Source organism: Schistocerca americana, chromosome 1 (genome assembly GCF_021461395.2).
Source record: "Schistocerca americana isolate TAMUIC-IGC-003095 chromosome 1, iqSchAmer2.1, whole genome shotgun sequence".
In the NCBI taxonomy this organism is placed as follows: domain Eukaryota; kingdom Metazoa; phylum Arthropoda; class Insecta; order Orthoptera; family Acrididae; genus Schistocerca; species Schistocerca americana.
This window is the reverse complement of record NC_060119.1, coordinates 995,242,389-995,267,560: the sequence shown is the minus strand read 5'-3', so window position 1 is coordinate 995,267,560 and position 25,172 is coordinate 995,242,389. Positions and strand designations below refer to the sequence as shown.

The window sequence follows — 25,172 nt, the reverse complement described above, 5'->3', positions numbered from 1 at the left end:
CAGGAGAACAGTACAAAACTTACCATTGTGTGACAATCACACAGACTCCCATACCGAGGACATAGTGATAGGTCTACCTGGCGTAGAGAAACAACTGACAGCGTTAAAAGTAAATAAGTCACCAGGTCAGGGTGGAATCACAGCTGTTTTACAAAGAGTACTCTGTGGATAGGTCCCTTACTTAGCAGGCATTCATCATGAATCTCTTGCCCAGCTCAAAATCCCAAACCACTGGAAATAAAGTGCAGGTGATTCTTGTATGTAAGAAGGGTAGAAGAATGGACTGCATCCCGGGTGATGCCGCTTTGTTGGCGCAGGAGGGCTTGCATGTTCCGTCGAAGTCAAGAGCTGTACCGGTGGTAGTGTAGCTATTGGCAGGGTCACCCAAGCCAGAGTGGCCATGACACAGGAGCCAGACAAAAATGAGGTCCCACAATATAGGGCATGGAGGGCTCTAGAGGTGTAGTGAAGCCAGCTTCCCTAAAGGAGTAAACACAACACAAATCCTGGTCTCCAAGTTGGGGGTTGGGCAAGCAGCTAACAACTCCTTCCTGTAAGCCACACTGGTGCATGGACGATGACACAGCACTGTTAATGGGAAAGGCAAAGGCAAACAAAAAAGGAAAAATGATGTTGTTTATTGGAAGCTGGAATATAAGATGATTACACAGGACAGGGGCCTTGAGGTCATTGCTAAGAACAGTTCAATAAAAACAAGGCTGGTATAGTTGCACTAGAGGAAAGCAACCATGAATTTGGTACAGGGTTCAGAGTAAGACAAAAATTTAAACATATAGTGTGTGGACTTACTGAAATAACATCTAGAATCTCACAAATGAGTTTGAAGACCTGATTTGCAAACTATTCATTGATCAATGTACATGTACCTACAGAAGTAGCAGGTGACCAGGATAAAGACACTTCTATGAGAACCTCAAGGGAGCCTATGATGGATGCCATAGGCATGGTATAGATATAATTATTGGAGACCTCATTGCAAAGATTGGAAAAGAAGATCATGATCGTCCAGCAATAGGAAAGCATAGTTTCCATGAATACACAAATGAACAAGTGATAATGGACACAGAGTTGTTCAGTTTGCACTATCACATAACATGGCTGTAGGTAGCACTATGTTCCCACACAAAAGGATCCTTAAGGCAACATGGTGTAGCCCTGATCGGCCTACCTTCAACCAAAACAGTGATATAATTATTGATGGCAGACATTTCTAAAACTTACTAGATGTTCGTACCTGCAGAGGAATTAATGTGAATTCAGACTACCACCTTGTAATTGCGAAACTGAGAGCTCAAATGTCTAATGTAAGGAAAGTGAAAGGAGCACCTCAAAGAAAGTATATGGTATTAAAGCTAAAAAATTTAAGAGATTGCTAAAACGTACTCAGAGTAGGTTATGAGAGTGTGAGTGATACTCTGGATCAGGAACGTAGTGCTTGCAGGGACACAGTCATTAAGGCAGCAGAAGAGGTGTTAGGGAAAGAAGGAAAACAACCAAGGAATTCCTGGTTTGAGGAGGATTGTAAGTCACAAGAAAAACTTTGCTTATAGAAAATGCTTGAGAAATCATATACGTGTTAAGTGGAAAGAAATTATCAAGATAAAAGGGAAGAAGAGAAGAAACTGCATGAGAAGAGGAAAAGGGAATGGGAAAGAAAACAGATTGAAGAATTGGAGACAATTGGGGGGGAAAAAAAAAAGAAATCAGAAAACTCTATCAGAAAATTAATAATGAAAGAACATGCGTATTAATATATGTAAAGGTAAAAATGAGGAATTACTAACTGATCACCAAGAGATATTGGAATATGGCTAGAATACTTTAGTGAACTGTTGGATGCTCCAGAGCCCCCTATTGAAGAGATCCTAACCCACCCAGAAGAAGATGATGAGACGATAGTCCCTCCAACCCCCTCCCCCCCTCTCTTTCAAGGAGAAGTAGACAAAGCAATAGCCCAACTGAAGAACAATAGAGCACATGGAACTGATAATATAACATTGGAATTATTGAAAGCTGGAGGAGTTGGGTTAAATCACAGGATATACAAGATCTTGTGCTGTATCTGGGAAAAGGAAGAGTTGCCAGAAGAATGGAATGTAGGTATAGTGTGTTTGATAGACAAGAAAGATGATATATTTAAATGCAGCAACTACAGAGGCATAACACTCCTAAATATTGCATATAAAGGATTGTCAAATATCTTGTTTAATAGATTCACCCATAGCAGAAAACGTTATTGGAAGTTATCATTGTGGATTCAGACCAGGAAAGTCAACTGTGAACCAGATATTTAGTCTCCGCCAATTAGAAGAAAAGACCAGTGAATTTAATGTCGGTGTGCACTATCTTTTCATTGATTTCAAATCTGCATATGAAACAATAAATAATGGGCTTTCCTGCCTACTCTTCAGGCTGGCACTCGAGAAAGTGGTTCGGGAATTGGGTATGTAGACAAGAGGTAATATCTACTGTAAGTCCATACAACTGTTGGGATATGCAGATGATTTAGACCTAATGAGTAGAACATTTAGAGATCTGCAAAGTGACTTCCCAGGTCTAAAGCTGAGGGCAGAGAAGATGGACCTGAAAATTAATGAAGGAAAGACCAAGTATATGTATAATGGTACAAATCAACATTTAAGTCCCACAGTAATCCTCGATGGAATGACTTTTGAGCAAGTGGACTGTTTCACTTATTTGGTGGCAAAGATAGAAGCAAATGGCAGCACTTCAAATGAAGTTATGGCCCGCATAAGTGCTTCTAATCGATGTTGGAATGCTGCAACATTTTAAATCCAACCTTCTATCACAAGAGACTAAGTGCCAGCTCTATAAAACACTGGTACGGCCCGTACTTATGTATGGTTCAGAAACATGGATGATTACAAAGATGGATGAAAGGAGACTGAGACCACACGAAATAAGTATATTGAGGAGAATCTTTGAATCTGTGTATGAAAGTGGAAGTTGGAGGAGGCAAAGGAATGACAAGCCTTATGACAGCTATAAGGAGAGTGATGTAAAGTTCATAAAGTTGTGTAGATTGAGATGGACTGGACATGTAATATGACTTGATGAGACAGATTCTGCAAGGAAAGCCTGGTGCAGTGAACCTTGACGAAGAAGAACTAGAGGATGACCAAGGTTGAGAAGGATTGATGAGATTGGAGAAGACGCTGCTCATGTCAATTGTTGTAACTGGAAATCTAAAGCAAGTCCAGAGAGGAATTGCGGAAAATTATTGAGGAGGCCAAGTCCCTTCCTGGGATGTAGTGCCAATGAAAGAAGAAGAAAAGAATGGACCCACAAAATTACAGATCAATATCCTTAACATCGGTTTGCAGCAGAATTCTTGGACATATTTTCATTTCAAATATAATACATTTCCCTGAGACAGAAAAGCTTCTGCCCACTAATCAACGCTGTTTCAGAAAGCATGGCTAGTGTGATACTCAGCTTGCCCTTATCTCACACGATATCACACGAACTATGGATGAAGGGCAACAGGCAGATTCCATATTCCTACATTTCTGAAAAGGATTTGACACAGTGTCCCTTTGCAGGATGTTAACAAAGATACGAGAATACAGAATAAGTTCACTGATATATGAGTGGCTGAAAGACTTCTTAAATAACAGAAATGTGAATGGCTTGAAGACATCTTACGTAACAGAACCCAGTATGTTGTCCTTGGCAGTAAGTGTTTATCAGAGACAAGGGCACCATCAGGATAGTAAAATCGCTGTTTCTTTCTAGATACATAAATGATCTGGCAGACCGAATGAACAGCAGTATGTGGCTGTTTGCTGTGACGTATAGGAAGAGGTCCTCATTGAGTGACTGTAGAAGTATACAAGATAACTTGAACAAAATTGCTGATTGGTGTGATGAATAGCAGCTAGTAGCTCTAAATGTAGAAAAATCTAAGTTAATGCAGATGAGTAGGAAAACCACACAGGTAATGTAGGGATACTGTATTAATAGTGTGCTGCTTGACAGTCACATGATTACATATTTAGGTGTAATGTTGCAGAGCAACATGTAATAGAATGGGCTTGTAAAATGTGGTAGGGAAGGCAAAGGGCCAAATCCTGTTTATTGGGAGAATTTTAGGAAGGCAATAGTTCAAGGGTATAATGCTGAACTCCTCCTGGAACGCGGAAGTTGGTTCCTGCAGCTGGAAAGCCAAAAGACAGTGGTAGAGGCAGATGCAACCACAATGCCCTCCACAGCACACAAGAAACTGGCAACTTGTCTGTAAAGGAGTTCACATAAGAAGGGATCCACACCACGTTGGATTAAAGGAAGACATTGGAATAAATCAGAGGTGGGGTGCTAGATATGTTACCAGTAGGTTAGAACAGCATGCAAGATGCTTTGGGAACTCAAATGTGGTAATCTGTGGAGGGAAGGCGACATTCTTTCTGAGGAACGCTATTTAGAAAATTTAGAGAACCGGCATCTGAAGCTGATTGAAAAACGATTCTGCTGTTGCCAGTATATGTCTCGTGTAAGGACCACAAAGTTAAGAGAAAACAGGGCTCATATGGATGCATATAGAAGGTCATTTTTCCCTTGCTCTGTTTGTGAGTGGAACAGGAAGGGAAATTACACTAGAGGAACAGGGCACCCTCCGCCACGAACATAATAGAGGATTGTGGAGTATATATGTAGATGTAAGTCTAGATGAAGTGACACAACATAAAATAGATGTGCAGTTTTAGTTTTAGCTGTGCAGGTCTCATCCAGCCAACACCTTGGAAATAGGGATGTATTCCAAAAGAAGCACCAGAAGTGTACGACAATAATGATAGTATTTAAATTGTTTAGGCTTTGCTATTAGTTCCCAATCTAACAGCTATTTCGGAAATCACTACACATTCTGAAGGGGAAAAAAAAGAAAGTGTACTATACACCACTTGATAATGTCACTCTGCAAATTGAAGTTAATGAATTTTTTGTATGAAATAATTTGTGTTCAGTTCGTATGTAGTTCATATTTTTTTCACAAGAGGCACCAAATATCTGACATGTAATTGTGACATGAAGTCAGACAGGAAGAATGCAACAATATTGCAAATTGGTAGAAGTATTGCACAATTGTTCTATTGGCCACTAAATAAGAAGCCACTAGCTGGTAAACTAATGACTGTTTGACACTTTTCGGGTAGAACACATCCTCAGATTATCTGCAGACCAGAAATACATAAAAATATACAAGAATATGAAACTTCAAGTATCATCAAAATTAAACTTCAAGTATCATCAAAATTAAGCAGCTGAAATACACACCATGAACATTTTGGCAATGAGATATAGAAAGACAGTATGTAACAAACTAAGTTGTCATGGCAGATTAATGGATTAACTCCTGTTCAATGTATTCACCACCACCTTCTGGTGGCTTAGATTGTCTTCCAAGTTATCGAATTGTAGCTAGTCAGTTAGCATGCCATGACAGCTTTGTTTGTTACATACTGTCTTTATATATCTGTTCACCAAGATGTTCTTGGTGTGTATTTCAGCTGTTTAATTTTGATGTTACTTGTAGTTTCATACTTTTATATATTCTTTGTATAATTACATTTTCTGTTATTTGCTATGTATTTCTGGTTTGAGGACAATCTGAGGATCTGTTTTATCCAAAATGCATCAGATAAAGTCATTATTTTATCAGCTGGTGCCTTTTTATTTAGTGATGAATAAAGCAGCTGTGCAGTACTCCTACTGACAACTCTGATGATTTGAAGATTGTTCATATATTATTCAGAAGAAACGATACCTTAACCTGTGTCATTTATTCGTCTGTTGGAACTAATACTGAAGTTTAGTTCAGTTCAACACTTTGTTTAATAACGTGACCAAGAACAACACTACACACAGTACAGTTGTTATTAGATGACGATATTAAGGAGGCCAAGCAACAGTGGCAGATTGTTCCAAATTTCTACCAATTCAAAACCAGGGGACCAGAGCTCAAAAAAGTTTATTACATAATGTTTGTAAACACTACTTGAAAGCCAACACCTTGCCATTGTCATTGTATTGAATTTACACTTTTTGTTTGTTTTCTTTAACATTGTTTCATTAAGCATAAATGGCAGGAAGTTTGGTATTTTGATGATGCAGAGATGAGTGGAAATTAATGTTCTTGATATAGAGAAGTTGAACGAACTGATAAAAATGTCATAAACAGCAGGAAAACATTAATTCTGGGAATGTGAAGTGAGGTTATGGTGAAGTCATAAGAGCATTGAAATTTATGTATTTTCAAGTAAAAAAATCAGCTCCTTGAGCAACAAGATAAGAACTGTTTGGAATATAGTAAAAAAGACATGAGAAATCTATCTGAAAAATGAGAAAATTTCTTTAACATTTGGAGTGTGATGCCTGTACCCCACACAAGCACACTCCCCCCTCGCATTTCCAACAATGTCTGTATCCCATATGGGCTAATGTGTACCTGTTGCCAGGGGCATATTTCAGGTGTTGTCTAAGCTTCTTTGGAGAACAACAAATACACTCCTTTGTAGCTTGTTTGTGGGTGGATACGGGAAGAGAGAGGAAGGGTGGGAGGGGGAAGCAAACATCTCAAAACTTCTTAGCAGTTTATGTGTGTATGCCTGAATAGGGGTTGAATATGGAACTTTCCTGTTGGTGGGCAATGCTTTTACTGACTAAGCAATCCTGGCGCAATTCATGAAGCTCTGTACTGTCACTTCATGAAGAAAGGATATTGTGGTGGCGTAGCATAGCCAGTGGTTTAAAAAATACTTTAAATTTGGTTTTTAGAATCTGTGGGTACAGTCAACCCAGACTGTTCATGTGATATTACATTAAACATCCAATGTTGTTGGAAAATGTCCTTTTGGTTCTTCTTACTAACAAAATATTATTTTAAGTGTAACTTTGTGCGCCAAAACTATGGGGCAATCTCATATTATTGTTTGTTGATATTCGGTTAAGAACATTTATTGGCCTTGGCAGCAAAACCATAAGCTTGATTAAATAGATGTGACTGCTGTACTGTGTTGCAGCACACAGTGCTAACTCCACTGTTCACAGCTATAAAAAGACTGAAAATATTTACTAGTAAAAAACACAGCGTGGAACAATTCATTAAAACTGTAAATATTTTCAGAAACACTAGAGAAAATGCACTGGGTAACTTTCAGCGGCACCCCCTGTATTCAGCATATTAAACTGTGCCAATAAATTCTTATCTTCGGTTCTATTCCTCACCGCAATGCACCGCAATGTGCATGATCTCTCTCTCTCTCTCTCTCTCTCTCTCTCTCTCTCTCTCTCTCACTCACTCACTCAACCCCTCTCACCCCCCCCCCCCTCTCTCTCTCTCTCTCTCTCTCTCTCTCTCTCTCTCTCTCTCTCACTCACTCTCTACACACACACACACACACACACACACACACACACACACACACACACACACAGAGTTATTTATTGGCATTTATTGTATTGCTTCGTACCAGTTAATTAGTATGTTTTAAAAAATTGTAATGCATTTCTGCCAGGTTGTGATAAAACAATCCACGAGTATATTTTTATTCCTTACAGAGCTTGCCGACTTAAGAAGAAAGCTCAACATGAGGCTAACAAGTTGAAATTATTTGGACTGGAAAATGAGCACAGTAAGTGAAAAATACCTTTACATACATTCTTCAGGAATTGCTCAAGTAAAACTAAGTTTACAGTAATTATTTCTTAATTAATTCAGGTTTTGTTTTTGGCATGAGCTTTAGTATGTTAAACCTTCATAAGCTGTAAAAAAATGACTAATTTTTGTTTATGGCAGGTTGCAGATTGATATTTTTTTATCCACACTTTTTATGTCAAGTATCCATGATACTTTTGTTGCAGAGTTGTTAAAAATGATGTATTTTATTTTTTGGCTGTATCCAAGGAATAGCTGAAATGATAAGCAGAAAAGCAATATCAAATGCAGGGTCTTCCTTTAGTAAAGCATGTCGTACACAAACAGACTGTCTGGTCAAAATCTGCTACTTGGTAAAGCCTGTGTTACACAAACTGGTCAAAATCTGCTAGTTGTGAGGGTGCAAGTCATGTGCTTGCACATGAATCAGCCACCTACCACATTGCAAGTGGGGCACTGACATCACACAGAAAGAGGAGAATGCGGTATTGTCTGCTAACATTGGGAATTACCATAATCTTGCTGCACTCACTCATATTATAGTAGTGGATTTTGTACCTTTGTCTCTTTCTTAATCTTTATTTTATTGTTTGTTTTGGTTTTGTGATAAATTGCAAAGGTTATGTGAGGACCTGATATTTTTCCTATTACTGTTCTCCCACAAGAGAGACCGAACATCTAAAGGTATTTAGGTTGTACAAGAAATGGACAAAGAAAAAGCCTGTACTGTGCATAAAAATTCTGCCTCTTTAGTCTTTAAGGATTCATGCCCTACTCTTGTGATGTCATATGCGTTTCATTTAGCATCTCTCTCTCTCTCTCTCTCTCTCTCTCTCTCTCTCTCTCTCTCTCTCTCTCTCTGGTCCTTAGCTTCTTTTACGTTTATTTTTCTTTAATCAGTTTTTCATTAAATGTTTATTTATGGAGACTGTATGAGGTGTAGTCTTATAAAACTTTACAGGGCATTGACAGAAATATGGAAACACTAAAAACACAACACATTACGATGCCTAATATGGTGTAGGAAAACCATTGGCTTTCAAAACAGCCTTCAGTCATTTCAGAATGGATAAATACAGATCCTGTTTGGTTTCCCAGGAAATCTTGTACCATTCTTCCTGCAAAATATTGGCAAGTTCAGGTAACAATGATAGAGTTGGATAACAATCACACACCCTTCTCTACAAAGTGGTCCACAAAGGCTCAATAATATTGAGATGTGATGATTGTGGTAGCGAGGGGAGATGAGACAGTTCATCCTCTTGCTCAAAAAACCTGTCGTGGAAGGTGCAAACTCTGTGAACAAGGGCCAGCCATCTTGGGACACTGCATCACCTTTGGGGAAGAAACATTGTCGTATGGGATGGACATCACCAGCCAAAATGGTCACATAATCCTTGACAGTCATGCACCTTGCTGAGTACCCATGGGGCCAGTGGAACACCATGAAGTGGCTTCCCTAAACATCACTGAACCCTTGGGACATAAGCTTGGTCAGAAGTTGGAATCTTTGCAGCAAGATTCATTGGACCAAATAACTTTCTTCCATTGCTCCATAGTCCAGGTTTTGTGGCTTCAGTATACCGTTTTCCTGTTAAGGGCATTATGGAGCTCCCTTCATATTGTTTTGGAGCTGATGGTTCGAGAGTGTGACATTCAGTTCTGCAGTGACTTTTGCAGCTATGATGCTTGTATTTCTTGTCACAGGTGTCTTCAGTGACCGTCTTATGTCAATCACTCAACACACATTTGTGTCCACGCAATGATGTAGGGAGTTGGGTTTTTCCATGTTCCCTGTGTGTGGTATAAATTTTTGACTTGGTGCCCCTTGAAACGCCAAAGACTTTGGCTACCTTGGTTACAAAAGCACCCACCTGTGAGCATCAACAATTTTCTCAGGTTCAGATTCACTTAGCTTCAACATAACACCTTCACAACTACACAGAACACTGTTCCGACCACATCTGACACATTCAACATATTGATGACATTTCACAAGTGTGTTTCTTGGTCAAATGCAACAGTGCAATGTGAAGGCTTGGTTAGCACCTGCCCTTATGTTCAAACATGCATTTTTCATGCTGTTTCCATGTTTTTGTCCAATTCGTGTATAATTTGTTTTCTGCCCCAACAATAAACATGTTGCAACTCTTTCACATCCATCCAGGTTGCAAAAGAAGTCATCTCGATTGGCCTGATACATGTGTAACATTTCCACTTGGCTGAAAACAAATTACTACACAGTATTTCGCTTTATCAATGAGTGTATCATTTTGTTTTGGCTCCTTTACGACATGCTATCATTCTGAGGCATGAGGATTTAAATGTGTACCAGGACTTGCAGACATGTAACTGCAAAGAAATAAGAAATTATGTAACATTATATTTTTGTGGTTATAATTGATGAAGTTTTATAACCACATCTCTTATACCATGTCAAGAGGACATAATCTGAATTTGAAAAGGTTGATAAAAACAGCCAACCAGTTGCAAAGCAAAGGTTTATTTAGCCCTTGATCTAGGTTTTTATACTTAAAAAATATCTTCTTCAGGCGGAGTGGTCTTTGTTACATCACATTGCGGTAAACTACATTAGCTGAAGCCAAGTGGCTCTTGACATATACAAGACATATATTCATATGAAAAACCACAAACATCCACATGCCTTGGCTGAAGACAGCGGCCAGATTACATTCAGCGTATGTCAGAATAAATGCACTAATGTATTTGTCCACTGGTAAAGGCTTTTGTCTACATAAAATTATAACAGGAGTCCTAAGAATAAAATATTTGCATAACATAAGTATTCAACATGCCTTTGTCTCTGGCATAGTGAATACTCCAGGTCCAATGTGCCTAGAATGCAGACAGGTTGATTGCAAGCCTTCAGCTGGCCGCGTCCTAACCAACGCATGGCCAGCACTAGCATCGAGGCAGAACTAGCTTTCATCAGAAAACACAACAGACCCTCACCCTGCCCTCCAATGAACTCTCGCTTGACACCACTGAAGTTGCAAACAGTGGTGGTTAGGAGTCAATGGAATGCATGCTACAGGGTGCCTGACTCAGACCTGTCCTTGAAGTAATGGATTCGTAACAGTTTGTTGTGTCACTATGGTGCTAACTGGTGTTCATATTTCTGATGCAGATGTAATACAATGCACCAAAGCCTTACACCAAACACAGTGGTCTTCCCTCTATTAGTGTCACATGGCCATTTGGAGCCCAGTCTTCTTGCAACCATACATTCTCTTGAATATTGCTGCCAGCAGTCTCGTACAGCGGTTACATTCCTGCCAAGTCCTTCTGCGATATCGCAGAAGGAACTTCCAGTTTCTCGTAGTCCTGTCACGCAACCATTTCCAAACTTGGTGGAGTGTTGTTGATAATAGCTTCTTTGTCACCTTAAAGGGATTCTTGGCTGACATCAACTCACCAAGTCCAGTCTCAAAGGCAACGAACGCTTGTGACCGTTACAGTGTGTATTTAGAGTAAACCTGATTTGCATCCTCATTGTGGCACTGCTAGTGCCACTCTTATGTGACTGAAGTGAAATTTGAATACATATCATCTTTCACATGTAGAAACACACATACTGTCTTTTGTGTATGTCACACAACTTCTACTTGGTGTTGCGATTTTTTTCCGTCAGTGTATTTCAGCTTTCAGAGAAAGTCCTTGTTCAGGTATGGAAAACCCACACATGTTCAGACAACAAAATCAACTCATACATACATTATCACTGTCTCGGGGTGCTAAGTCCAGACTGCAGTTGCCCCTGGTGTGAACAGGACTCTAGCTGGGCTTGGGTAAAGGGGGTAAGGAAGAGGCATTTGGGGGGGGGGGGGGTAGCAGGGTATGTATGGGGGAAGGTGCTAGTGCATTCTGTGGGAGAGTGTATGGATGTATGGCTGTTGTGGGAACAGCATAGGAGTGCTAAGTACAGCACTGGGTGGCTGTGCTGGGGTATGGGAGTGTTAGAGAAGAGGAAATGACGATGACTATGTAGGTGTGTTGAAGGGGATAGGAGGTATGTTTAATACTGGAGTGAGAGCAGGGAAGGGGATAGGCAGGTGAAGGACAGGGACTAGCAAAGGTTGAGGCTGAGGGGGGGGGGGGGGAGATATATGGGGATGAAATATACGTTGTAGAGGCAGTTACCACTCATGCAATTAAGAAAAGCTGATGTTGGGAAGAATCCAGATGGCAGAAGCCATTAAAGTGAAGCACATCATGTTGGGTGGCATGTTCAGCAACTATGTGGTTCAACTGTCACTTGGCAACAGCTTGACAGGGCCATTTATACAAACAGATAGCTTGTTACTTGTCATGTCCATGTAGAATGTGGCACAATGTTTGCAGCAAGGTAGACCACATCTCTGCTTTACACGTGGCCATGTCTTTGATTAGATTGGTGATGCCAGCAATATGACTGGAGTAGGTGGCAGTGGGATAATGTATGGAACACGTCTTGGATCTGAGTCTATTGCAGGTAAGAGACAAGAGGTTGGAAGCAGGGGTGCAGTAAGGAAGTAGAAGGATATTGCATAGGTTGGGTGGGGGGCAGGTAGAATACCACTGTGAGATGGATGGGTAGGATAGTGGGGATGATATTTTTCACTTTGTAATCAGAAATTACAAGGATCAGGGAAATGTCGTGGAAGTATGAGGTCCCTTTAACTAACATCATTTATCCTTTTGACAACGAACATTTATTTTTCAAAGTAACAAAGGTCCTCTTTAAGAAAAACAGGTAGTAAGGTTCCAAGTTAATTTGTCTTGTTAAATGTACTCTTGAATAGTTTTCAGAATGTTTAGTAGCACAATCGCCTTTTTGATGGTCTTAAACAAGATGCAAGAAGATAAGACTTAAACAATAATGACCTTTAAAAAAATTTGAAATATCAATAAACCAGCAAATAAGAAAAACTGAGCTCTAGATAAATTTCTGCAAGCAAGATCAAAACGAAGATGTTAGGCAGACTTCCAAAAGATAAATATTAACTAGTTGATAAGTAATAACAGTTCGCCTTTATGGCTTATCCAAAGGGTTTACACCAAATAATTGAAAGTAAAATTTAAAACAATGTTACAGTAGATATTAAACACAACAATAACATTGAAAGGAAAAGTCCCTTTGCAAAGCCAATTAATCAGATAAAGGCATTTTGACAGATGGCAAAATTTCATTTACAGTACTCAACTCAACTCAACTCAACTAGAGCACAGACAGTCAGGACATGCAACTGCAAACAAATAGAAAGCAACTCTAGGCAATGCTTGAAAGCCATCCACACAGCCGCTAGCATGCCAGGGCCACTCGACAAGAATTTGCTGACATGAAACGCATTCGTGGCAATTTAGTTGGTGCTGTCAAAAAACACTGAACACAAGTATCTCACTGAATTACACAACTACTGAAAGTTATTGTTTAACCATGGTTCCACTTGAAGAACCTGTCCAGTAAGATCTTAGGCCCTAGGAAATAAACCTTGCTAAAAGTGTAAGACGTAGAAGGGAACTACTCAAAGGGAGCTGTAAATTCTGCGAGGAAGCAATATAAATAACAACTCGCTAAGGTCACACAGTGAAAACAAATATTAAAATTCAGAAACAGTTTGTTCTCTCAAATAAAACAATTCAAAAACAAATTCAAGATTTAAAAAAAAACTAGATAATCATAGGGCCCTGATATAACTATGCTTGAAAGCTGGGCAGATTACACAGTGCCACATTGACTCAAATAACAAAGGTGTGCATGACGACTTTGTGCAGAGTGGGAGATCGGTGCACAGAGCTGAACAACTGGATACACACATCGTATGCAAACCAAATCTTTTGCCCTCTACCCAGTCCTGATGAAGAAGAGTGAATGATGACTCGGAAAAGACGTCATGCTAATCCACACCACGTATCTGTTGCTCCAGACACTGCCGTTGGCCCCCAGCTCCACACTGCTGAAGACTACACGTAAACTGCTTGCACTGCACAGTTCCAAGGCCCCTGCAATGCTGCTCTAGTGCCACTTTCGAAGCCTAGCCAGGGCATTTGTAGCTGCATAAGGGAATAATATGCATCACTTGGTGAGGCGCCAGCCAGAAGCTGTCGATAGTGGGAAGGCGAAATGAGCTGCCACAGCTCACACTTCATGCCACAATGAGAGATAGTTGAAAGCCTTGTGGAGATTGTGATTCAGTTGCGCCAGCTCTGGATGCTACTGCGTTGTGAGAGGAATGCTCCTTCGTGTCGGAACAGTGAGTGAGTGTTTGGGGGACAATAAATGTACAAATGCGACAACCTTGGGTGGCTAGGCTGTATGGAAGGAACTTCATAGTGTGGAATGGGTGGCCACTGTCGAAGTGGAGGTATAGTAGGTGGTTGGTAGGTTTGATTTGGATGGAGGTATTGATGTAACTAATCTTGAGTTACCAGGTCAAGTAAAATGCGGGGGGGGGGGGGGGGGGGGGGGGAGACTGCTGAGGTTCTGGAGAAGTGTGCACTCAATCTCAGTCCACATCGTGAGGTTGTCAATGGATCTGAAGCAGTTAGAGGATGATATCATGGATGGCCAGGAAGCATTCTTCTAGGTGGCCCATGAAGAGGTTGGAATAGGATGGTACCATTGCTGTGCTACGGATTTGTTTGTAGGTGATGGCTTCAAAGAAGTAATTATGGATGAAGATATAGTTGGTCATGGTGATCAGGAAGGAGGTTGTAAGTTTGGAGTTGATGGGCATGGAAAAGGTAGTGTTCAGCAGCGGCAAGGCCACAGTCATTTGATATGTTAGTGTAAAGGCAGGTGGCATCAACAGTGATAAGCAGGGTGCTGGGTGGTGAAGTGACAGCAGCTATGGAGATAGTGTGTCTGTTTTCTATAGGAGGGTAGGTTACAGGTAATAGGATGAAAGTGTTGGTCCACAAGGGTGGAGATTCTCTTGCGGCAGCACAGTAACAAGTTGTATGGGAGCTTCCTGGAAGCTAAGAGTGTGGGGAATGTTGGAGGGAGATTTACCCAGGGATTGGGTTCTGTGATGGGATGAGGGATTTGAGGAGGGACTGGAGGTCCTGCTGGATTTCTGAATGGGGTCTTTTGACAGGGCTTATAGGTGGAGTCCACCAGCTGTCAGATACGTCAACGTACAATCCCTGACATGGTGAATCCATTCAGAAATCCAGCAGGATCTCCAGTCCCTCGACAAATCCTTAGGCCTATTCCAAAACCATTCCCCTGAGTCTGTATTCATCTCATCCCCACCAGTCTGTGCACTCTTACCTTCTGTGTGCTTCCTAAAGTATATAAACTGAACCACCCAGGACGCTCCATTGTGGCTGGTTACTGTATCCCCAGAGACAGAATTTCTGCCCTTGTGGGCCAATGTTTTCAGCCTACTGCCCATAAGCTACCTTCCTGCATAAAAGACTCCACCCTGCTTGTCACTGTCGAAGCTACCTTCCCTAAACTAATGTTTCCAATGGCCATGGCCCTGTCACTATTGAACTTGATCTTTATGTACACCCAGTTGACTGAAAACCTATGGTGTCCTTCCTGGTCATCATGACCAACTATATCCTCACCCATTATTAATTCTCCTTTGAAGACATCACCTACAAACAGATCCATAGTACAGAAATGGGCACATACACGGCACCATCTTATGCTAATCTATTCATGAGCCATCTAGGAGAATCCTTCCTAATCACCCAGAATCCCATCCCCTAACTGCTTCAGATCTTTTGACAACGTTACAATCTGGACAGAGGGTGGGGACACCCTATACATACTCCTCCAGAACCTCAGCACCTTCTTCCCCTTTCACTTCACCTGGTACTCCTCAGCCCAACAAACTGTCTTCCTCTAATTTGACCTCCACCTCAAGATTGGTTATATCAATACTTCTGTGCACGACAAACCTAGCAACAATCAACTATACCTCTACTTCGACAGTAGCAGCTATTCCACAAAAAGAAGTCTCTTCCATGTAGCCTAGCCATCTGTGGTTGGTGCATCTGTATTGATGAACAGTCCCTCCCCAAATACGCTAAGGGTTCACTGAAGCCTTCAAAGAGCGAAATTATCCTTCCAACCTTGTCCAGAAACATACACTATGTGATCAAAAGTATCCGGACACCACCAAAAACATATGTTTTTTATATTAGATGCATTGTGCTGCCACCCACTGCCTGGTACTCCATATCAGCGACCTCAGTAGTCATTAGACATCGTGAGAGAGCAGAATGGGGCACTCGACAGGACTTGCAGACTTTGAACGTGGTCAGGTGATTGGATGTCATTTGTGTCAAATGTCTGCACACAAGATTTCCACACTCCTAAACATCCCTAGGTCCACTGTTTCCGATGTGATAGTGAAGTGGAAATGCGAAGGGACACATACAGCACAAAAGCATACAGGCCGACCTTGTCTGTTGACTGACAGAGACCACCGACAGTTGAAGAGGGTCGTAATGTGTAATAGGCAGACATCTATCCAGACCATCACACAGGAATTCGAAACTGCATCAGGTTCCACTGCAAGTACTATGACAGTTATGTGGGAGTTGAGAAAACTTAGATTTCATGATTGAGTGGCTGCTTATAAGCCACACACCATGCCGGTAAATGCCAAACGATGCCTCACTTGATATAAGGAGTGTAAACATTGGACGATTGAGCAGTGGAAAACCATTGTGTGGAGCGACGAGTCATGGTACACAGTGTGGCGATCCAATGGCGGGGTGTGGGTATGGCGAACGTCTTGTGAACATCATCTGGCAGCATGTGTAGTGTCAACAGTAAAATTTGGAGGTGGTGGTGTTATGGTGTGGTTGTGTTTTTCATGGAGGGGGCTTGCAACACTTGTTGTTTTGCATGGCACTATCACATCACTGCTTGTTTTGGAATGCCAACTTCGTGCCAGGACTCACCGACCAACATCGATATTTCTCCTTGGTGCAGCACTTTCTGAAGAATGGGGTGCCATTCCCCAAGAAACCTTCCAGCACCTGATTGAACGTATGCCTATGAGAATGGAAGCTGTCATCAAGGCTAAGGGTGAATTCCAGCATTACCAATGGAGGGCGCCATGAACTTGTAAGTCATTTTCAGCCAGGTGTCTGGATACTTTTGACACGTATTGTATTTCTATGCATTGTGTCATAAATCACCTATCATCCCCCACTCCTACCATCCTCCACATACCCATTGTGTAGCCAAAAAGGAGCACTGATCTTGTGACTCAGTATAACTCAGGACTGCAGCAACTGAATCACACTCTCCACCAGTGTTTCAACAGTCTCTCATCGTACCTTGAAACGTGGAATGTCTCTCAATGATACCCACCCCTCCCACAGTGGTATTCTGCTGCCCACCCAATCTACTGCACAATATCCTTTTCTAATAGCGATATGGTGTCTGTTGTTTCGAACATGTCCGAAAGAACAGACACCATTGATGAACTGCAGCCGTCTAGAACGAAATTAGAATTATATTAATACCTTCAGCTGCTCATGGGCATTGACATATATCAACGGGGACAGGTGAAAATGTGTGCCCTGACCGGGACTCGAACCCAGGATCTCCTGCTTACATACGCTCTATCCATCTGAGCCACCAAGGGCACGGAGGATAGTGTGGCTTCAGGGACTATCTCGCACCCACTTTCTCACCTTGTATGTCCACACACTACATTTGTAGTGTCTCACCCCAACACACTCATCACTCGTAGAAGACATTCTTACCAAGTCCCGCAAGAGTTCGGGGGATATGTGTGCATATGCACAGTGGAGGGAGGCCATGGCCAGTATTGCCAGAACTATAAACTTACATGGATGTGGTGTCTGTTGTTTTGGACATGTCCGAAAGAGCAGACACTATTGATGATCAGCAGCCGTCTAGAACGAAATAAGAGTTATATATTAATACTTTCATATCCATATAAGTTCATAGTTCTGGCAATACCGGCCATGACCTCCTTCTGTGTGGATGCACACACATTCCCCGAACTCTTACAGGACTTGGGAAGAATGTCTTCTACGAGTAATGAGTGTGTTGGGGTGGGACGCTACGAATGTAGTGTGTGGACATACAAGGTGAGAATGTGGGTCTCGTGGGGGTTGTGCACGAGATAGTCCCTGCAGCCGCACTATCCTCTGTGCCCTCGGTAGCTCAGATGGGTAGAGCATCTGCCATGTAAGCAGGAGATCCCGGGTTCGAGTCCCGGTCGGGGCACACATTTTCACCTGTCTCTGTTGATATATGTCAATGCCCATGAGCAGCTGAAGGTATTAATATAATTCTAATATCCTTGTCTGTCCATGCTCCATCCCTGCTCCCAACCCATTGCATCATGGCTCATTTCTCTGCAAGAGAGCCAGATGCAAGACCTCTGCTATACATTATCATACTACTACTACTTCATACTTCAGTCTAGCCACTGGCGACTCTTGCACCATCAAAGGCAGGGCCATCTGTGAAAGCAGACATGTGACCAACCAGCTTGCAACCACTGTGCTGCATTCTGTATGGTTGTGACAACTAACAAGCTATCTGTCTATGAATGGTCACCACCAAACAGTGGCCATGAGAGAGCTGGACCACCCAGTTGCTGAACATGCTGCCCAATCCGATGTGCTTCACTCTAATTACTGTTTTATAGCCTGTTCATCTAGATTCTTCCCAAGAACATCAGCTTTTCTGAACAGCACTTCTCTGCTCCCATTCAAGTACTACACATACCTTCTACCCCAACACCCCCCCTCGCCCTCCCCCAAAGCACAGCATTCCAAAGATGCAATTAACTGCCCTATTGAGCACCAACCTGCATCTCCAGCTTCATCTATCCACTGTGAAGTGCATGGTAGAGGGTATCTCCAATTTTACCAGTTATTAGGGTTTTTTTTTCCTGTTCCCTTCACATGTGGAGCTTGAGTAGAAGGATTGGTTAAGTGCATTCATGCATGCTGTAATTAATCAAGTGTTGCCATTAAAATCCGAATAGGAGCAGTAAACAAGTGGTCCTAGAGTCATAATTTAAAGTCTGTTCATGAAACTTTGGAAGTATCCTCAAGAGTCTGCCAGTTTAGTTTCTTCAGCATCTCTGTGACACTCTCCCACGGACCAAACTAACCTGTGACCATTCCTGCTGCCCTTCTCTGTATACGCTGAATTAAGATTCTACAAGAAACTGATGTCAAAAATATTGGATGGTAGCTTTGAGGATTACTTCTACTACTGTTGTTATAAATGGCCTGTGAACTATGCTTTCTTCCCATCCACTTCCATGAATGTCCTTACATGCAGCACTTGCCTCTCCCTTCAACTCTACCTTGCTATCCCTCCCCATCCCCTCACAGATTGCTGCTAACATCAGGTGCAGTTGGTGACAGTGGTTTTGTGTGTGTGTGTGTGTGTGTGTGTGTGTGTGTGTGTGTGAGGGGAATGACACACACATGTTGTTGTTGTTGTTGTGAGAATGTGTTTTTTTTTTCCTACTTCTGAACTTAGTTCGAAAGCTGAAGTATTTCTACCTTTCTTTTTCATTGTGCCTATTTGCTACACACTATGTGGTGAGTAGCAATCGATCCAGGGTAGAAAGTCTGGTATTTGTTTGGGTCAGCTAGTCTAATTCAAGCCTATCTTCTTCTGTGCTGTTCACAGAGTGTATTTCTTATAATCAAGGGTCTTCTTTTGGAGATGTCCACAAAGTTGTCTGCTTTGTGGCATATGTGTATTGTGTGTTATCACTAGATTTTTATTGTTTTTGTGGATTTCCACTGCAATCAACATTTCCATCTACATATCCCAACTCGTTTAAGATATTCTCGTTATATTCACTATGTTGCTTCTCATTTTCTGCTTCAGTATCTCCAATTTTCCCACTTGTAAGTGGGTCTTATAACTCCATGTTCCGATTTGTAATCTTCTTTACTTCTTTCAGTGTGACCTCCCTTCCAAGACATCCAAATGAGGAGATATGTTATGCCTGGAATTAATTTTTACAGCGTGCTATGTATGCAATTGATATGGGGCCTTTGTATATTTAATAGCACCTGTTGCTTTCCACTTGTGATATGAGACTGCCCTTACATTGGGTGTTTTTGGTGACCATCTTTGAGATGAAGCTTTGAGGATGTGTGATACGTTGTTCACTGAGTTAACATCAAACTCTCAAAGGATCTCATCCTCCCAGTTTCATTGGCTTTCTTAGATAATCAGGTTATTTAACACTGCCTGTTAACATTTTTCCAGCTGGCTGTCAACTTGGCCAACCCTCCTCTCTCATTCCAAGCTTGACGTAGGACAGCGTTGATTAACTTACAGGTTGTAAATGAAATTATATGGCAGAACAATGTGTATGAATTACTGCTTTACTTGGGATTCTTAGATTTACAGAAAGCTCTTGCCACAGTGTCCAGAATTAGAATTGGGGACATAATTTCGAATGTTAAAGACTCTGTGAGATCTTTGGGCTTTGTAAAAAGTCATCAGGCATAAAAACAAAACCCTTAATATGATATTTTCACATTACATGAACTTGAGCTTACAGTACTTTAATATGAGATTTTGACATTTCTCAGTATGAATTTTATTGCCTTTCTTAGGCATCAGACATGTTACCTTCATTATTTTTGAAAGTGGTCTAACACATTTTATAATTCTGGATATCTTCCACCTCACTCAACTGACCACCAGTGTGGAATCCTGTGAAGTATTCCTTTCTTGACGATGTCAAAAATGGTTCAAATGGCTCTGAGCACTATGGGACTTAACATCTATGGTCATCAGTCCCCTAGAACTTAGAACTACTTAAACCTAACTAACCTAAGGACAGCACACAACACCCAGCCATCATGAGGCAGAGAAAATCCCTGACCCCGCCGGGAATCGAACCCGGGCGTGGGAAGCGAGAACGCTACCGCACGACCACGAGATGCGGGCTTTGACGATGTCGTATGCCTTCTGCAAAAATATGTTCACATTAGCTAAGGAGAATTTGCATCCTCTCGTTTCATTTCAGTTGTGTCAAGCAATAACAACAATTTGAAAAACTGATGTATGTAAACAATGTCATTACATGTTCTGTATGGATATCTCCAGGGAGCAATTAAGAAAAAAGCCTGTCTCTACATTATCACCAGATTTGCACTTGGTTACCAGAAAAATTTCATTCTAGTATTTTGAAGCATTAATTTTTAGTCATTACTGTCTTACTTCTTCATTTATGTAGGTGCTACATAAATCTGTAAATTGCTACTTTTGCTTTCAGAAAGGTTAAATATGGGAATATCCCAGGTGAAACAACTTCTGGCGACAAAGTGCACTACCGAAAATCCCGAAAAACAAGAAGAACTGACTAGACAAATCGAGAAGATAAGCAGAACTGTGACAAGTAAGTATAATGCATAGTGTACACTGACACTTCAGTATTTTTCAAAACATTGCCAACAGACATGATAGAAATAGAGTTTGATGTGATCTCATTGTCTTTCCCAGCGAGTTGATCCAACATAAAGTGTGAGTTGATCGAAATGGGACGGTATTTTGATGAGTGTCATCTTATCCTGGCAGAAAGATGATGGGAATGCTGCTTGTTGAAATGTTGCACCATTTTGACCAGATCAAGTGGCCGTAAACCCAAGAACTTTGTTACAGTTTGATTTATTTCATGTAATTTGGAGTTTACTATATTAGTGGCATAACTTGAAGTAGTAGTAATACAGGGAAATTCAAGCTATGGAATTAGAAAAGGTAGTTATTTACTTTGTAGAGTGGAATAACTACTTAAACAATAACTTGCACTTAGAAGCTCAGCTTAAGGATCTGTATTCTTCTTCAGAGTACCCAGATTCACACATACACTTGCAGCTATGTGTGCTGGTGCCGAAGCTCTGTTTGATATCCTGGTGCATGGTTTTTAGTAGATCTTGCTAACAGTTAGTTGTAATGATTTGTTCCTTTATTGGCAATTTTAATAAAACAATACTTTTGCTAATGATTGTTGAGTTGCAAGAATCTTGTTATCAAAGTAGCAAAATCTGGAAAAATGGAGAAGAATAATTTTCAGTACTACATCCGGAATGCCTCCTTATTAGTTGCAGAAAATAATTCACTACTTTTGTTGGACTCTGGGCCTGGACATAACGACACCTTTCTCTTTAGGAGGACAAAAAGACTGTTAATAGAATTGGATTCCACGTGGAACTACTAGTGTGATTCAGTCCCTCAGTAAAAATTTTTTTTGAGAGTGTAAAGCATTTTTTGGAAAATTGTTGGGCAGTATAATTTTCAATGGCTCTTTGGCATTTCAGATTTATCAGTGTAACAGTATTGTTAAACTTATCAGTTTGCATCATCATGTTTTATGAATTTAATCAAGTATGCCTGGTACGCAGCAAAATAAGCAGAATACCGTATTTACTCATACCTAAGCCGCACTGTTCTTCTGGATTTTGTAATCCGTAAAACCGACTGCGGCTTAGAATTGAAGGCAAAGTAAGCAGAAGTTCTGAAAAATGTTGGTAGGTGCCGCCACAACTAACTTCTGCCGTCAAATATATGTAGTGCTACACAGGCATGATTTGCAGGCACAAAGATAAATACTGGGGCCAAAACCTCTGCGCCTGTAAATAAATTTAAGAAAGAAAAAGTTAGAAGACGAGCTTTTTTCTCCGCCCCGAGTTTCGACCACTGCATTTTCATACATAGAAATTCCGTATTGTTCATCTTCGAATGTAGCAGCCTTTCAAATATTCGTAGCAACAAAAATAAATTTCTTTTAGGATTGTTGCACGAGTTAATACGCTGGGGCTCATTAAGATTTCACGTTGTGACACCTTTTGCTTAGTGGAATTTTTTCAAGTGCTTGTCGGTGTTAGTAAACCATAATGAAGCGCTTTCATTATAGTGCCAAATTCAAGAGGGCAGTTATTTCTTTTGTCCAACAAAGTTCTAATTGTGCTGCAGGTTTACAATATGAGATTGATGAGAGCAACGTCAGGCGATGGCGACTGCAGAGAGATAAATTATTTAAATGTTCAAGTCACAGGAAAGCATTTACTGGGCCAAAGTATGGCCGATATCATGTACTAGAAGTGATTTTAAATGAATTTGTTAAGGAACAGTGTCAGAAATTCCTGCCTGTGAACGTCGAATTTTAAAAATTAAGGCACGTGAAATTGCTAAGGAGCAAACATTCGAAAATTTTAAGGCAAGTCCAGGCGGATTGATCTGTTTATGAAGCGCTGGGGTTTTTCACTTCGGAGGTGAACTTCAGTTGCACAGAAGCTGCCGAAAAATGAAGAAGAAAAACTTGTGGAATTTCAGCGCTTCATAATTAGGCGGTGAACAGAAAAGCAATACCTTCTTGGTCAGATAGGAAATGCTGACCAAACTCCCATATATTTTGACATGCCGTCAAATTATATGGGTGACGCCAAAGGAAAGAAAGACACAAGTGTTCTTACATTAGGGGGTGAAAAACAGCGGATGTCCGTCATGCTCGCTTGCACAACAGATGGACATAAATTACCGCCATTCATAGTTTTCAGGTGAAAGAGTTTACTGAAATCGGAAGTGTTTCCAAAAACTGTAATTGTACGAGAAAATGAAACTGGGTGGTTTCAGGAGAATATGGTGCTGGAATGGATTAGGCCTGTGTGGAATCATCATCCTGGCACAATGCTTGGTTTACGCGGTCTGTTGGTATTAGATGTGTACCTGCAGTAAAACGAAAATTAGAGGAAATCAAAACGGACTTGGCAGTAATTCCAGGTGGGATGATGTCAATTCTGCAACTACTTGACATTTGTTTGAATAAACTATTTAAGGACAGGCTTAAATGCATGTACACAGACTGGCTTTCGAAAAGCGACAGACAAGTGACACCAACAGGACGTGTAAAATGCGCAAGTTTGTCGCAGGTGTGCCAATGGATTTATGATGCATGGAAGTGTGTTCCAAATCAGACTGTGCAACAAGCATTTAAAAAATGTTCGATATCCAATGCACTAGATGGTATGGAGGAAGATGCTCTGTATGAAGAAATGAGGAAAAAAGAATCGAGTGGTGGTGATTCAGAATCGTGACTGATATTTTAAATATTTCGTATAAGAGGTATTACAAACCTAATAAAATTTTGTTTTAAAGTTCAGTGGTTAATTTCTAAGTTATTTTCATTATTTCTTCTTAAGCGTTGCTACTCTCCATTGCACAGGACAGAAAAACGTGGAGAGCTGCATCAAACCAGTCTACGGACTGAAGACAACAACAACAACAACAACAACAACAACAACACACTGCATTTGAAGTCATCACTATAAATCTACTACAAAAATCTGACTGGCAAGACTGTTTGGGATGTTTGTCAATGTGGCCAATATGGTTCTGAATTTTTTCCTACCTGACAAAAGATGGTTGCTAATAGGAACTTTTCTGAATTGTGAATCACATGCAGTATTCTCTTCACCTTCAACACAAATGTAAACATTATGCCATGTTTTCTTTCATGTTTGCTGCTATCTCATTTAAATCCTGTCTGCCTAATATAGTTCGAAAATAGAGTGAGACAACAGCAAACGCGGAAGAATATACATATCATGTCATGTTTATATTCTTATGCTGAATAGTGATAATCAGAAATGAAGCACGGCAACTGACAAGCTTTTTAAATCTAAGATGACTCTTAATTTCTGTGCAGAATGTAATGTACTAAAGAGGCGTCTGCAAAGATTTTCAAACGGAGAAAAATTTTCGCTAAACTCTCGTTCAGAACATCTTCTATCATACGCAGTCTATTATTTGGTTCTTGTTGATCATTATCAAAGAAAGCGGCAGTGTAAGTAACAACAAATAGCAATATCTTGCCATTGTTTCGCTAATGAGACAATTCCCCTCTTTTTTTAAAGTAGTGGTAACGCGCACAAAAGCAAGCCATGCCACGAGCAGTAACGGTCGTCAACACTCATTATCAGAATGCGAAAAACAATTTGTCAGACAGTACAATAATGCATTTTCAGCTTAGAGTGATGTAAACACCAATAACAAAGAGAACGACACTTATCAGATCGAAGAAAAATAAGCAATCGATTCAAACCAGATGAAGCACGTGGAAAAGGAAGGGTACCCGTATAAACATGGACAGAGCGCCTGACACATAGTAATGGCTACCTAATAAAGCTTAATTGCTAAGCTTACGGCTCGAACCAAACTACTGTAGCTGTATCTTCATCCATTCGACCTAAAGTGTGTCTCATGTTACAAAGGACCAACTTTGTTTCGATTTGAAGGTGCGGTCTAAACCTTTTTCTCTCGCCTTGAATTTCGAGTCTCAAATTTCAGGTGCGGCTTAGATTCAGGAAGTTTTTTTTTTCCTTGATTTCGAGTCTCATTTTTCAGGTGCGGCTTAGATTTGAGTAAATACGGTAAAGGCCACGACTATTTCTTCCTCCATCCCATTTCTGCCTAAATAAAACTATTAATTACTGT

At 40.8% G+C, this 25,172-nt stretch overlaps 1 protein-coding gene and 1 non-coding gene across 2 annotated transcripts in view; both read left to right on the top strand.

Annotated features, from left to right (window-relative positions):
• The window catches only part of LOC124616017 (protein CREBRF homolog), a 110,083-nt gene that overhangs the window by 72,596 nt on the left and 12,315 nt on the right, over window positions 1-25,172 (top strand). Inside the window, exons 6-7 of the mRNA XM_047144237.1 lie at window positions 7,597-7,670; window positions 20,956-21,078. Of these exons, the coding sequence (XP_047000193.1) occupies window positions 7,597-7,670; window positions 20,956-21,078 (197 nt within the window). The remainder of the gene's footprint in view (window positions 1-7,596; window positions 7,671-20,955; window positions 21,079-25,172) is intronic.
• Window positions 17,844-17,918, top strand: Trnat-ugu. The gene has a single exon. It is a non-coding gene; the product is annotated as a tRNA-Thr (tRNA).